General features: G+C 37.6%; 1 protein-coding gene across 2 annotated transcripts; it reads right to left on the bottom strand.

Annotated features, from left to right (window-relative positions):
* Positions 1 to 4,237: 4,237 nt before the first annotated feature.
* LOC112784471 (probable protein S-acyltransferase 22) lies at positions 4,238 to 12,743 on the bottom strand. 2 transcript variants are annotated; one of them, XM_025827695.3, is made up of 11 exons: positions 12,352 to 12,743; positions 12,167 to 12,280; positions 10,662 to 10,943; positions 10,515 to 10,583; positions 10,365 to 10,436; positions 9,782 to 9,910; positions 9,397 to 9,477; positions 8,358 to 8,546; positions 6,764 to 7,336; positions 5,605 to 5,613; positions 4,238 to 4,482 (listed from the first exon to the last, which is right to left on the bottom strand). In XM_025827695.3, the coding sequence occupies exons 1-11, from the start codon at positions 12,478 to 12,480 to the stop codon at positions 4,294 to 4,296; spliced, it is 1,836 nt and encodes a 611-aa protein (XP_025683480.1). In that variant the 5' UTR covers positions 12,481 to 12,743; the 3' UTR covers positions 4,238 to 4,293. The 2 variants fall into 2 exon arrangements, with proteins under 2 accessions (XP_025683480.1, XP_025683479.1); XM_025827694.3 differs by lacking the exons at positions 4,238 to 4,482; positions 5,605 to 5,613 and having other exon boundaries at positions 6,429 to 7,348.
* Between the last annotated feature and the right edge of the window lie 366 nt (positions 12,744 to 13,109).

Here is a 13,109-nt window from a genome sequence, read left to right as displayed (position 1 = left end):
CATTAATTATCTATTTCTCTCATTATTCGTAAGTTTTGCATACATTATTATTATTGCTTTACGTTCAGTTCCTACTCCTTGCAATAGTTTTGTTAGTCTAATTAGAGGTTCAATTAAACATTTTTTCCCAACCTTTTAATACTCGTGGGAATGATATCCACTTATCGTTGTATTACTTGAAGCGATTTGGTGCACTTGCCAAACCAACCAGCATAGATATCCCCAATGGTAGCAGGCCATGGCCGAGAAGCTGTAGGCCATGGAAAATAACAATACTTGGGATATGGTTCCACTCCTTAAAGATAAACACTTCATCATTTGAAGATGGGTTTACAAGGTAAAGAGGAAGAAAGATGGCTCTGTGGATAGATGTAAGGCCTGTTTAGTTGCACGTGAAACTACTCAACAAGCTGGAGTGGACTACAAAGATATGTTCTTGCCGGTTGCCAAGCTCACCACTGTGCAACTGCTTCTTGCTATTGCTGTAGTGAAAAATTGGAAGCTGTTGAAGCTGGACAATCTCGATGAAGACGTGTATATGAAGTTGCCTCAGGGTTATCACAGCAAGGGAGAGCAAGAAGGAAAGCTGGTTTGCAAATTGAATAGGTCTATCTATGGCCTACGACAAGCATCAAGGAAATGGTTCACTACATTTTTCACTGCCTTGACTGGTGTAGGTTTTATTCAGTCAAAATCATATTATTCTTTGTTTCACAAAGGCAATGGTGATAGCCTTGTTATGGTTCTAGTTTATGTTGACGACATAATAGTGGCAAGTAAGCTTGATGTTGCCATAACACATACTCAGCAGACACTGCAGAATCTGTTCAAGCTCAAGGTGATAGGACCTCTCAAATATTTTCTTGGTGATTGCAAAATCCAAGGATGGAATCTGCTTATCTCAGAGAAATTAAGCTTTATCTTTGCTTGAGGATATCAGATTCTCAGATTGTAAACCTGCATCATTGCCATTGGATGTTGACGCAAGCTAAACATCGGTTCAGAATTTCTCAGAAAAAGAATTACTTCGTCAACAGTATAGTTCCAAACTAACAAATGACCTGTATCAGAGTTTAGTTATTTGTCACGAATTCAAATCAATAAAAATTTGGAGTTTCCAATCCCGGGTCATCTCTCAAAGGAATTGCAGTGAGGTGTGCATATCATTGAAAAAGAAGTTTTAAAAGCAATTGACAAAAAATTAAATGGCAAGAAAGTGAAGAGCAAACAAAGAAATTCAAGTGCTAAAAGGGCATCTTGGCAAGAATTGAGAGTCAAGTTTCCTATCATAGTCCTTGACCACAAACATGGTAATTAAGAAGAGTTAATCCCACTTCGTCATCCCCAAACATCGGGAGAAAATCAAATAAGCATAATTGATCTTAATTCACAAGTCTTAGCCAACTCACTAATTAAACTTAGTGAAAGACTAGCGTCAGTGGAAACAAAACCAACTAACAACCTAAATTACCAATCCATATTGGACATCAATGACCCAAGGTCATCTAAGTCCTCCATTCCAAGCCAAGAATGCAAAATTCTATTCTAAAACTATGGAAGGCATTTTGGCAAACACTTGGAAGACATAAAAGTAAAACATGGTAAATTACAAAAAATAATACAGATATATAACTAATCAAAGCAAGAAAGCAATAATAACAAGTTAAGCAAATATCAATAAATATAAAAACATCAAATTGCATTAAAAGGAAATTGGAATTCAACAAGTGTTCATAAACCAAAATTAACAAAATTAAAGAAACTAACAAGTAAAACTAGGCAAATTAAGATTTTAGAACATGAAAATATAAAGCAAACTACACTAAAACAAGAATTAAAACCTAAATCTAGGGGTGTACATGGCCGGGCCACACCGGGTTCGGTTTTACCCAGACCCGGCTCGAAATATAGACCAGGCCTAATTTTTAGACCCTAACCCGATCCTAGACCCGATGAAACCTATGCACCTTCGGGCTGGGGGAAAACCGGGTGAAAACCGGGTCTTTAGCATGTAAAAATCACCTAATCTCTAACCATTATTTCACAATTCACATAGTGAAATTCACTTAAAAAAATATAACAAGAACCAACCCTTCTCTAAAATTAAAGTATAACCATAATCAATACTAATATTGTCTAATAACACTAAGTATTTAAATCAATACAAATAACACAATATTATGCATTAGTCTAAAGTCTTATGCATTTTAAACATAAAACATTAACTTATAATCTTATAATGACTAATAATACAAAATATTAAGGTTTATAATATTTAAATTCCACATAAGAATAGCCATAATCTATCACTAATAACACAAAATATTAATTGTCTATGATGATCAGGCCACCGGGCCGAATTCGGGTGACCCGAGCTATGGCTCGGACCTGACCCGAAATAATGACCGGATCTATTTTTGAGACCCTTACTCGACCCTAAACCCGATGAAGTCACACTAAACTAGCCCCTAAAGTGTTCAAGCCCGGGCCGGGTCTTTGGGACGGGCCGAGCCATGTACACCCTACCTAAATCTAAGAAGAAACTAACTAAAAATCCTAAATCCTAAACAAGAATTCTTCTCTCTCTAGAATTCTACCTAAAACATGATTCTAAAAAACTTCCTACTCTACTTCCTACACTACTTGATTGATCCCCTTGCATTCTTGCCTCCATATGCATCAGAAATGAGTTAGATTGCGCCAAAATTGGGCCCAAAATCGCAAGTCACATGCCATTTTAAATGAGGCACGAGATTGGGGTCATGCGTACGCATCTACCATGCATACGCACAACTATGAAAATCTCCAATTTTCATTTTTTCATGAATTCTCCACTTTTGCATGCCTTTTTCTCCATTTCTTCAAATCATTCTTGCCTTGTAAACCTTCAATCACTCAAACAAACACATCAAGGAATCGAATGGGATAAAAATGAATTAAATTTAGCAATTTTCAAGCATAAAAGCATGTTTCTCACCATCAACCATAATTAGGAGAAATTTATAAAATTATGCATTTTTAATGAATAAGTGCAAGATAAGTTGATAAAATCCACTCTTTTCAAGCAAAAAATTTCCATAAAATAGGGATTTATCAAACTCGAATGTGAAACTCAATGCTTCTGATGGTAATTTACTTGAAGATTCAGGGTAGTATCGAAGGTTGATTGGTAGATTACTCTACCTTACAATCTCTAGACCTGATATGCTTTGTTGTGAACAAATTAAGCCAGTATATGTTAGCACCTAGAACTCCTCATTTGGATGTTGTCCATCATGTCTTGAGGTATTTGAAAGGTGCACCTAAACAAGGCTTATTATTTTCTACCTCATCTTCCCTGTCCTTGAAGGCAACATGGTGATACTGATTGGGGAAGCTATGCAGAAACGCGGTGTTCCACCATAGTTTACTGCATTTTTTCTTGGAGATTCCTTGATTTCTTGGAAGTTGAAGAAGCAGGATACAGTGTCCAAATCCACGACTGAGGCTGAATACGGAGCTCCTGCCATTGTCACTGCTAAAGTAGTTTGGAGTATGAGGCTGCTGACTGATTTTAAGGTACTGGTGGATCCTTCCTTAATTTTTTGTGACAGAAACACATCCATTCACATTGCCGAGAATCCTACTTTCCACGACCGCATAAAATATATTGAAATGGATTACCAGTTTTCTCGTTAAAGGTGCAAGATGGGACGGTGAAATTGGTGCATGTGAAATCAACACATTAAGTATGTCTTAACTAAGCCGATACAACCTACCTAGTTCAAGAATTTGATAAACAAGTTGGGAATCATTAACATTTTTTCTCCAACTTTAAGAATATTGATCTGACAAACTAGTTGCTTAGTTCATATTTATGCAATCCGGTTAGTATGTACATTCAGCCACTGTTGAGTCAGCAATTGGACACATTCAGTATGTACATGTATATGTTTCTACCCAAGTTGGAAATGAGGATGCAGAAATCATTTCCCTTCAAACCAATTCAGGTGCTAAGAACTTTTGTCAAGGGAAAAATAAAGAGCACAACCAACAATATTTTATAGGAAGCTCAACCTCAATAATTTACTATGACCTAAAACTTTGTACAAAGATCCTGGAGTTGATCTCCAGCATCAAAGCCCACCTCCAAAACTTTTTAATTGAGGGGTAACAAACTCAAACTCAAGTGAGGAATTTTAAGGGATGTTCAATTTTAGTACATTTTCTTTTTGGGCTCACAAATCAAAAAATGAACAGTTCACATTCAAATTAATCAAAACAATATATTTGTCCAAGTATCATCCAAATTGATCACAATTTTCTATTATGAACCAAAGTGGATGAGGATTTCAGCTCAAAAGGTTTCTCATCTTGATCGGCCCTGCAGACAAGATTAGTCCAATTTGCAGATCTCTGAACAAACCTCGTGGGAACTCGGTCACTATCTTCGCCACCGGATGCCTCGTACCCATCACTAGTTGACCTTGAGAATGGGATTTCCTTCAGATTAGCAGCTGTTGGGAATAATACACCATTCCCCCTTGAGAAAACACCTTTGACAGAGAAATAAAATAAACACAATCACAACACAAGAATTTAACGTGGAAACTCCAATTACCGGAGAAAAAACCACGGCCGTTGTCAAATGACAACCAGAGAATATCACTATGTGAAAATTGTTACAACACATAGACTTCTTTCTCTCACCGGCACCCCAGTACACCAACACTCTCTCAAAGCAAATATCTAACTACACCTCACAACACTCTCTAATAAAAAGTACAGAGGAAAAGAAAAATCAGATACAAGCTTAAAGTGTTTCTGACTGGTGCAAAAACAAATGGAGAACTTAGCCTCATATTTATAGCCTAGGCCACCCACTCCATTTGCTATCCTGAGCAATGTGGGACTAATTCAACCAAATCCTAACAATCTCCACCTTGATTGAAATAGTCACACATCTTCAGCTTCCATTGTCAACACCGACAATTCTTTGCTGCCATTGTCTATACCGACAATCATAGTTCAGAGAACTATCATACTCCACCATGAAAGTATACTCACTTGGAATTAGACCACTCCAAGCATTTCACCTTGGTACAGATCGAAACCTTGCTGAAAATTCATGGTGCAACTTCCAAATTGGCTTTTCCTGGAAGTTCTTCAGCCATCGACCTAACTCCGCCACACACCTTGCATCTCAACGCCAACCAATGCCCGTGTGCAATTGTGGACCCGCTTGCCACAACTTATCCTTATCCATGGCAGTGCGGTAATACCATGAGGATACTTCTTGTCTTCTAGAGAACATCATCTTCTCTCATAGAGAGAGCAATATTACAAGTATCAGATTGAGAGTCTTTTTCTGAAACCGCATTACCTGGACAATTTCTCTTTACATGCCCAGACTTTCCACATTTCCAGCATGTTACACTCCTTCCACGATTTCCTTTTCCATAATTGTCACTTCTAGCTACAAGCGCCAAATCTGATGAAGTGCTACCCTCATTTTTCATTCTTCTTTCTTCAGCAATGAGCTTACTGGCAACTTCTTCAAAATTCAGAGTTTCCTTCCCATACATTAAAACAGGTTTGATATACTCATAGGAAGAGGGAAGAGACAATATGAGCCTTAGTGCCTTATCTTCATCATCAATTTTCACTCCAATTGCCTCTAATTCAGAGACAATACCATTGATAGCACTAAGATGGTCGGAGATTTTCACATTGTGATCCATGCGTAGATTATGGAACTGCTCCTTCAATAACAACCGATTTGAGATGCCCTTTGACTGATACAACCCTTCGAGTTTATCCCAAAGTTCCTTGGCTGTTTTTATTCCTTGCACATTTGCAAGAACATTCTTAGCCAAACACAGGCGAATAGCACTTGCAGCTCTCAAATCTAGTTCCTCCCATTCTTCATCCTTCATACCAGAGATCCTCTCCTTCAACGCCTTGTGCAAACCTGATTGTATCAACACATCCTTGACTTGTATTTGCCACAAGCCAAAATTGATTCTTCCATCAAATTTCTCTATTTCAAGCTTCACAGCACTTGAATATCCTGACATTGTTGCAACCGTATACTGGAATAGTATAACTCAACCGTGCACTAGGAAGGGTCCCCAGGAAAGAGAGGTGGGTCACAATGGACACACTTAAATACCAAGTCTTTCCTTAGCCAGAACCTTTCCAAACAGCACTCTCACAGTGTCACACTGCCTTCCAGCAACAACAACAGCAACCAAAGATCAACCTCAAGCCACAGGACAAAATTCTTTTCTGATGTGGAAGGTCAGACTAGGCTGCAACCACAGAGCATACTAAGAATAAATCCCACCGAACCGAAGCTCTGATACCACTTGTTGGGAATAATACACCATTCCCCCTTGAGAAAACACCTTTGACAGAGAAATAAAATAAACACAATCACAACACAAGAATTTAACGTGGAAACTCCAATTACCGGAGAAAAAACCACGGCCGTTGTCAAATGACAACCAGAGAATATCACTATGTGAAAATTGTTACAACACATAGACTTCTTTCTCTCACCGGCACCCCAGTACACCAACACTCTCTCAAAGCAAATATCTAACTACACCTCACAACACTCTCTAATAAAAAGTACAGAGGAAAAGAAAAATCAGATACAAGCTTAAAGTGTTTCTGACTGGTGCAAAAACAAATGGAGAACTTAGCCTCATATTTATAGCCTAGGCCACCCACTCCATTTGCTATCCTGAGCAATGTGGGACTAATTCAACCAAATCCTAACAGCAGCAGCAGCGGCTGAAAGACCGCCTGTCCAGCTTGCTTCTTCAGCTCTAGATGCAGACACTCGAAAGGGGTGAATATCAGGCGAGTCTAAACTGCTTTCAGGAGAAGAAGCAACAACCCCAGCTGAACTCGACACTGCATGACTTGCTTGAAACATGCTCCAGGCTTCAAACTGCGGCGCCAGACTAGATGTTCCACTGAAGCCATTATCAATGCTATTGGCAGGGATTTTCGGTAGGGCTTCCAAAGGCAAGTCAGCCGGAAGGCGGAGCCGTTTACCTGGCCGCCTTCTATTGTTCTCGATCCTGGGGACCATTCGTCGCCCACTGCTACCAAAACTGCGGTCGGATGCTAGCCTGAATGCGTCATTGTGTCTTGCCACTGCCTGTAGAATTTTCGATTTCTTTCTTGCTTCAGCTGCAGCCTTAGTTACCTCCTCTCTATTTAATCGTGCTAATGTCCACGGACTAATCTTGACTGCTCCAGGATTCTTTTTCTTAACCGGCTCTTCTCTGATTGTCTTCTTTCCAAGTGAACTTACAGAAGCTGTTTCTGGGGGCACTACATCAAACTGCATAACACACTATCACATGCCATAATATATTTTGAGAAGTCGATAAATTATACTATTCCCAATACATAATATTGATCAAAATCAAATATCAAAGGAATCTCGCTTTCAACTATACAGATCTTGATCATGAACAACCGAAAATTGGCATAGTATTATTACATGTTCTTTTAATATTTTTTATTTCCCTTGATCACTTGTCACTATAATGCGATGTTTTTTTTTCAGAATAAAGTTTCGAGAACTAAGTTCAGTGAGATGATGCCATTCAAAATTTTCACATCAAAACCATACATTATACCTAAGCACCAGTATCTGAAGGCATTTTACAGAGGTCCTACTGGAAAAAAAAAAAAAAACAGAAAGAAAATTATTTGCACCCTCAGTTATATCCAATTTTTACTGTTCACATAGATTAAGAAAAGGATAAAATATTATTTTGGTTATCAACGTTTGAACCAAATCCTAATTTAATCCCTAACATTTCAAACGTCCTATTTCAGGACCGAAAAATTTCAAATGATTTTCCCACCGTTAAATTTGACTCGAATAATTAATGAAAAAGCTTTTACATTAGTGATTATTGGTAGGTCGATTTTATTTACGTACTGAAATTGAACATTATATTAACTATTAAATATGCTAATTGTTCATGTCAAATTTAACTGTGAGACAACATTGAATCCATTTAAAATTTTTTGGGACCGAACTAGGACGTTTAAAACGTTAGGGACCAAATTAGGATTTTGCCCAAACGTTGAGAACGGAAATAATACTTTACTCTTAAGAAAATGATGGAGAAATATTGAAGTTACAAAAATAAATCGTATTTTACAAAATTACCTTTAGTCAACTTTCCCACTTATTCTCTCCCTTGCAATACACTACTCCTCACTCTCCCCTTCAACTTTCTACATAGAGACACACTTGTGGAAAAATGTTTTTGACAATGGACCATAATTTGAAAATAGAGTAACATATAAAGCAGGACTAAAGGGATATAGTGGGGAAAAAAGGTTACCTGATCTTCAAGGAACATCTGTGGGGGTGTGCACCATGCACCTCGATGGAAAGTAGTAAAGGAGCTGGCACTGCTCAGTCCAGTAAGCGAGCTAACAGGTGACATTTGGGGACTACGCTGTTCCCCAACTCCTTGCTGCTCGTGCTCATGCTCCCTCAAAGCTATGATGTAATCGTATGTGCTAATTCCCTGAGTTGTATCACAATAATCATAAAATTCAGAATACATAAAAGTCGCTGAGCTCAGGGAGTATAATTTTAGGGCAAATCACACTCAGGTCACATCAGATTTGGTGAATTTCAACAAGATTCACCTCTATTTCTAAAACCATATATTGATCTCTGATAGAGAGGCGCCTACTACTAATAGGTTTGAGCTGTGTTACAAAAAGAGAGGTAAGTAGCAGTTAAGTGGCAGTTTTAGGAGTTGTTAGCATGGTCCAGCTGGCTGATAGTTTATTTGGACATATTCCTCACTGCCTATAAATAGCTAGGTTATAGTTAGCTTAGTTTACTAGGCATTTTCTGCTGTGAATTCTGTTAGAAACTGGAGAGAATTCCTCTCCCTGAGTTGGTAGTTCCAACTGTGTAGAATCTTCTAGGGAGTGCTAATTGGCAATCCCTGTGCAGCAATAAAATCTACAAGTTCTGCTAGTGCTGGTTCTATCAATCTCCCTTGGTACCCCTATATTTCCTATCTAGATCTCTCTTTCTCGTATCTTCATTTCAATTTATTTTCCCTTATAATGCAAGCTGCCCATTATAAGAATGATGATAAGTTTTGGGCGGAAATAATTCATGATTGGTACGAAATTCTCTTTTAGCGAATGGCCTAGAGTTTGATCCTTCTTTCATCACTCTTGTAAATAAAAGTTAATTCCAACACAGTGAAAAATAGACATGTATTTTTCAAGCTTCAAGCCTCTAATGGGATGCATAGCATGTGAAGGCATCTTACCTCCCCTATCAACTTAAATTAAATAAATGGTTCACGCAAAACGTAAACGAATTCTCACGTGGCAAACAAATGTCAGGCTTACCTTTTTTATGAGAAGAATATGAAAAAAGAAAAGTTGAGCAAGAGGCAAGGTAGCAGTCATGGCCAACATGGTGCAAACAGCCTGTGAAAAGTGGAAGTTCACCATGCGTAAGAATCACAGCCGTTTATCAAGTTCATTTGCTCCATAGATTCACTAATATAAAGGGACAAAGAAAGGAAGAATTCAAATAACTTATAAGAGCTGATTGGTTTCTGTTTTCATTTTTCTGCGAATCTTGTTTTAGGATTCTGAGAAGGAAACAGTAAAAATACTGAATATTTTCCTTTACAAAATCCCAAAATGAAAACAGAGACCAATCAAGCCGTTATTCAGCATTCAAAAGATGCATAAACCAGTATAAAACTGGTTGAAGCAGAATGCTTACCACCACAATAACAAAGGGAACAAGAGAGAAACTGCTTCCCAACTTCAAAGATATATCAACTGAAAATTTCTTCTTCTCAACAAAAGAGCAGATAAGCACAAGTATCCCCGTCAACCACTGAAGAATAAGCTGCAATCTCAACCCCAAGGTAGCACAAACCATGTATATGCCTGTCAATAGTTAATCAAAATGAAAATAACTAGGAACTAAAAAAGCTAGATTTCAGTTTCTCTTTTAAGTTCTGGCATGCTGTTTCCTACAATTACTAAGTGACTCAGGACATTTCAACTTTTGACATAGGGAGAACAATGATGTGAAAGGAAACTGGCAAAACCAAATATATAGCTCAGTTGGCAAATTCCTTGGTTTCCAAGAAATACAAAGTGCTTTGTTAGACTCATCTGGTGGTGACGCTTACTAACATTACATCTCCTGTTTGAGCTTCAATAACAAGGGACTAAAGTGCTTTGTTAGAATCATATTTGAATGCAGTTGGATTAGTAAGTAGTAGTGGAGCTTATATGATGATAATGCAAGGTTTAAACATGCAAATGATAGCAGGGGACTGAACGATATTTCATACCAAGAGGAGAGCAGCAACCATAAGGGTGAAGAATTTTCTGTAGTTCCTTTTCCCAATGCAGTTGTTAAGCCACTGCAAAATCCAAAAACAAGGGATTTTCAGAAATACATCAGCTGATGTGCAAAGAAAAGAGAAATCAGATTATCGTACTCGGCAATGATGATCAAAGCGATCGACACATTTGTCACAAACTCTGCAATGCTTGCTGTACTTGAAGACCTGCACAACATTATTCGCGAATTATCAATAATCTTCGAGGAACAAGGCTTTTATTAAAATTAAAATGCTTGTACAAACCTCAACTTCACATAAACTGCAATAGAATATTCCATCCTCACTTGCTTGTTGATCAGAAGTGCAACCGCAGACAAAAGCACAAGGAGAGTAAAGCAACAGGATACAGGACGAGGAAGGTGATGATGCATCCTTCTGTTCCGAAATAACTATTGAAGCATTTGCGTCCTGCATTGACGTAGTCAATTCCCCTCCTATTTTAAGATACCTTTTCGATCTAAATACCCCTGGATCTGCTGGATCAGCTGCTGTGCACCAAGTGTACAGTCCAAAGACACAAGTAATCTGGCAAGATATGATATTTTACTGAAAAATGTTAGTGCCCTTCATGCATTTTAAACAAGACAATAAAAGTCATGTTTCGAGGAGAATTCGATAAACCAAGAAGCTCTACAAATATATATATATATATATATATATATTAATTATGGAATCAGTTTCCCCAAACATCTTTATAACTAATTAGCTCTATTAGTTTGCCATGTTCATGGAACTCCAATACAAGCTGCCCTCTGATATTAGAAAGCCAATGCCGAACACCCCCAAGAGAGCACCCTATACATTATCTACAACCACCTCCAAGCAAAAGCATTTGCAAGATGCAGCTGTCAATGCTAAGTTTCAGAAGAAATAGCACTATTGATAATTTAAACCATTTCAGTCTTTCTGATTCCCATGTCTTCTAAAATATTGAAAAAGAATACTACAATAACAAAGCCTCATCCCACTAGATGGGATCAAACGACACCATTGAGCCCTAAAGAAGTCCAAGAAAATCCTAAAGAATTAGTAATAACTTGTGTAACAACTAAGATATCGAGTTTTCGCTATCATCCATAGTTGCTCAAGTTGCAGACATCAAGCAGTCAACCAAGTTTTGAGTTGTTGTCCAGATTTAGAAACTAAATAGTTGTAGATTTGACCAGAATGATGACGCTATAGGAAATTTAACATCACCTTCTTTAAATTGCAGTTTCAAGGTAGCTTCCACTAAGGCACATCACTTCAACAAAGGACATCAATATCCCACCAAAATGGGTGGGGTTGCTAGCATTATCAATATTCAAAAAAGAAGAATATGATAAGCACAATTCAGACAATGTTTAATTTGATCTTGAAGTTTCCTTACATATATATCTACTTTGCTAGGTTTGCCAACATATACGAACACCAACATAGTTCTTACAAAAACACAGTACAAGATTCACAAGCAACTAGTCAGATCAACTCAAATTATAAATAATAAAAGAAAGTTATAGTAATAAATAACAAATTAATAATCGGGTGAGGATAATTGATTTCTGTTTGGGGGGGGGGGGGGGGGAAGTCAAGCAACCAAAAAAGGCCGTCCATTAACCATTAAGAATAGAGACAGGAGACAGGTCCATGGCAGCATCATGATGAAAATAACCAGATTGTAGACAATATCACAGATACATTAATCAGCAACAGTAATCACAGATCTCATCACTTCCACGGAGTTAAAGTTGAAAAGATTTGAAATATACCAGTGGCGTGTAGAGTCCCATAATAATATACTGATACATCTTCTTCCCAACAAAAGGTGCAAAGAACACATAGAATGCAAACCCCAGAGCCAAAAACACAGCAACAGCCACCACCTTCACATTTAGAAACACACCATGAATTGATTCTTCAAAAGAAAGAGTGAAAATCAAAACTTTAGGATTACCTGGAGGGGATGATAAGGTAGCTGCCATCCATGCTTCCTCATTTTTTCTTCTTTAAAGAAAATGAAGAATGTAGAAATGTAGAGCACAAAATGCAGAAAACAAAAAGAACTATAGAGCACTGTTATCATTCGCTTCGCGTTAAGTTTGTTTTCAAGTAGCCAAGGAGTGAAAAGTTACTGATTTACTCCGGAACCAACAAAAGAACTTTAACTTGTTGGAGTGGCATGTTGGTAGGAACCAAAGGGAAATGCTGGCAGAAAAAGATGTAACAGGGAGAGAGAGAGAGAGAGAGAGAGATCAGAGAGAGAGAGAGAGAGAGGTCTTGTTATTGAGAAGAGTATACAGTGAAGCAAGGTTTGTTTGGTTCACTTAAAGACAAACAAATCTTAACACCATTCATCGAAGAGAAAGGCTAAGGTTAAAGGGGAGGGCGGAAATGAGTTGAGTCGAGTTGAATTAGACCAAGTTTAAGTTTAGCTCACAAAAATTTAGTTTATGGCTCAGTTTATTAATAATTGAGTCTATTTTGTAAGTTTAAGTTTGGCTCGATGATAGCTGATGAACTAGTTCAAATAATAGAAAAATAATCTATAATTCTAACAATAAAATTCTACATCCAAATAAAATATTTAACTAAGTCTAACCAAGTTATTATAACAACTTTTTACATTACCTCCTCTTTCTTCTAAATTCGCGTATGCAGATTCTTTTTCTTCTTCTCCAATATTGCGTCTTCTTTTTTTTCTTTTCTTCTTTT

Source organism: Arachis hypogaea, chromosome 20, assembly GCF_003086295.3.
Source record: "Arachis hypogaea cultivar Tifrunner chromosome 20, arahy.Tifrunner.gnm2.J5K5, whole genome shotgun sequence".
In the NCBI taxonomy this organism is placed as follows: domain Eukaryota; kingdom Viridiplantae; phylum Streptophyta; class Magnoliopsida; order Fabales; family Fabaceae; genus Arachis; species Arachis hypogaea.
The sequence above is the reverse complement of the archived record's forward strand: the minus strand, read 5'-3'. Positions and strand labels throughout refer to the sequence as shown.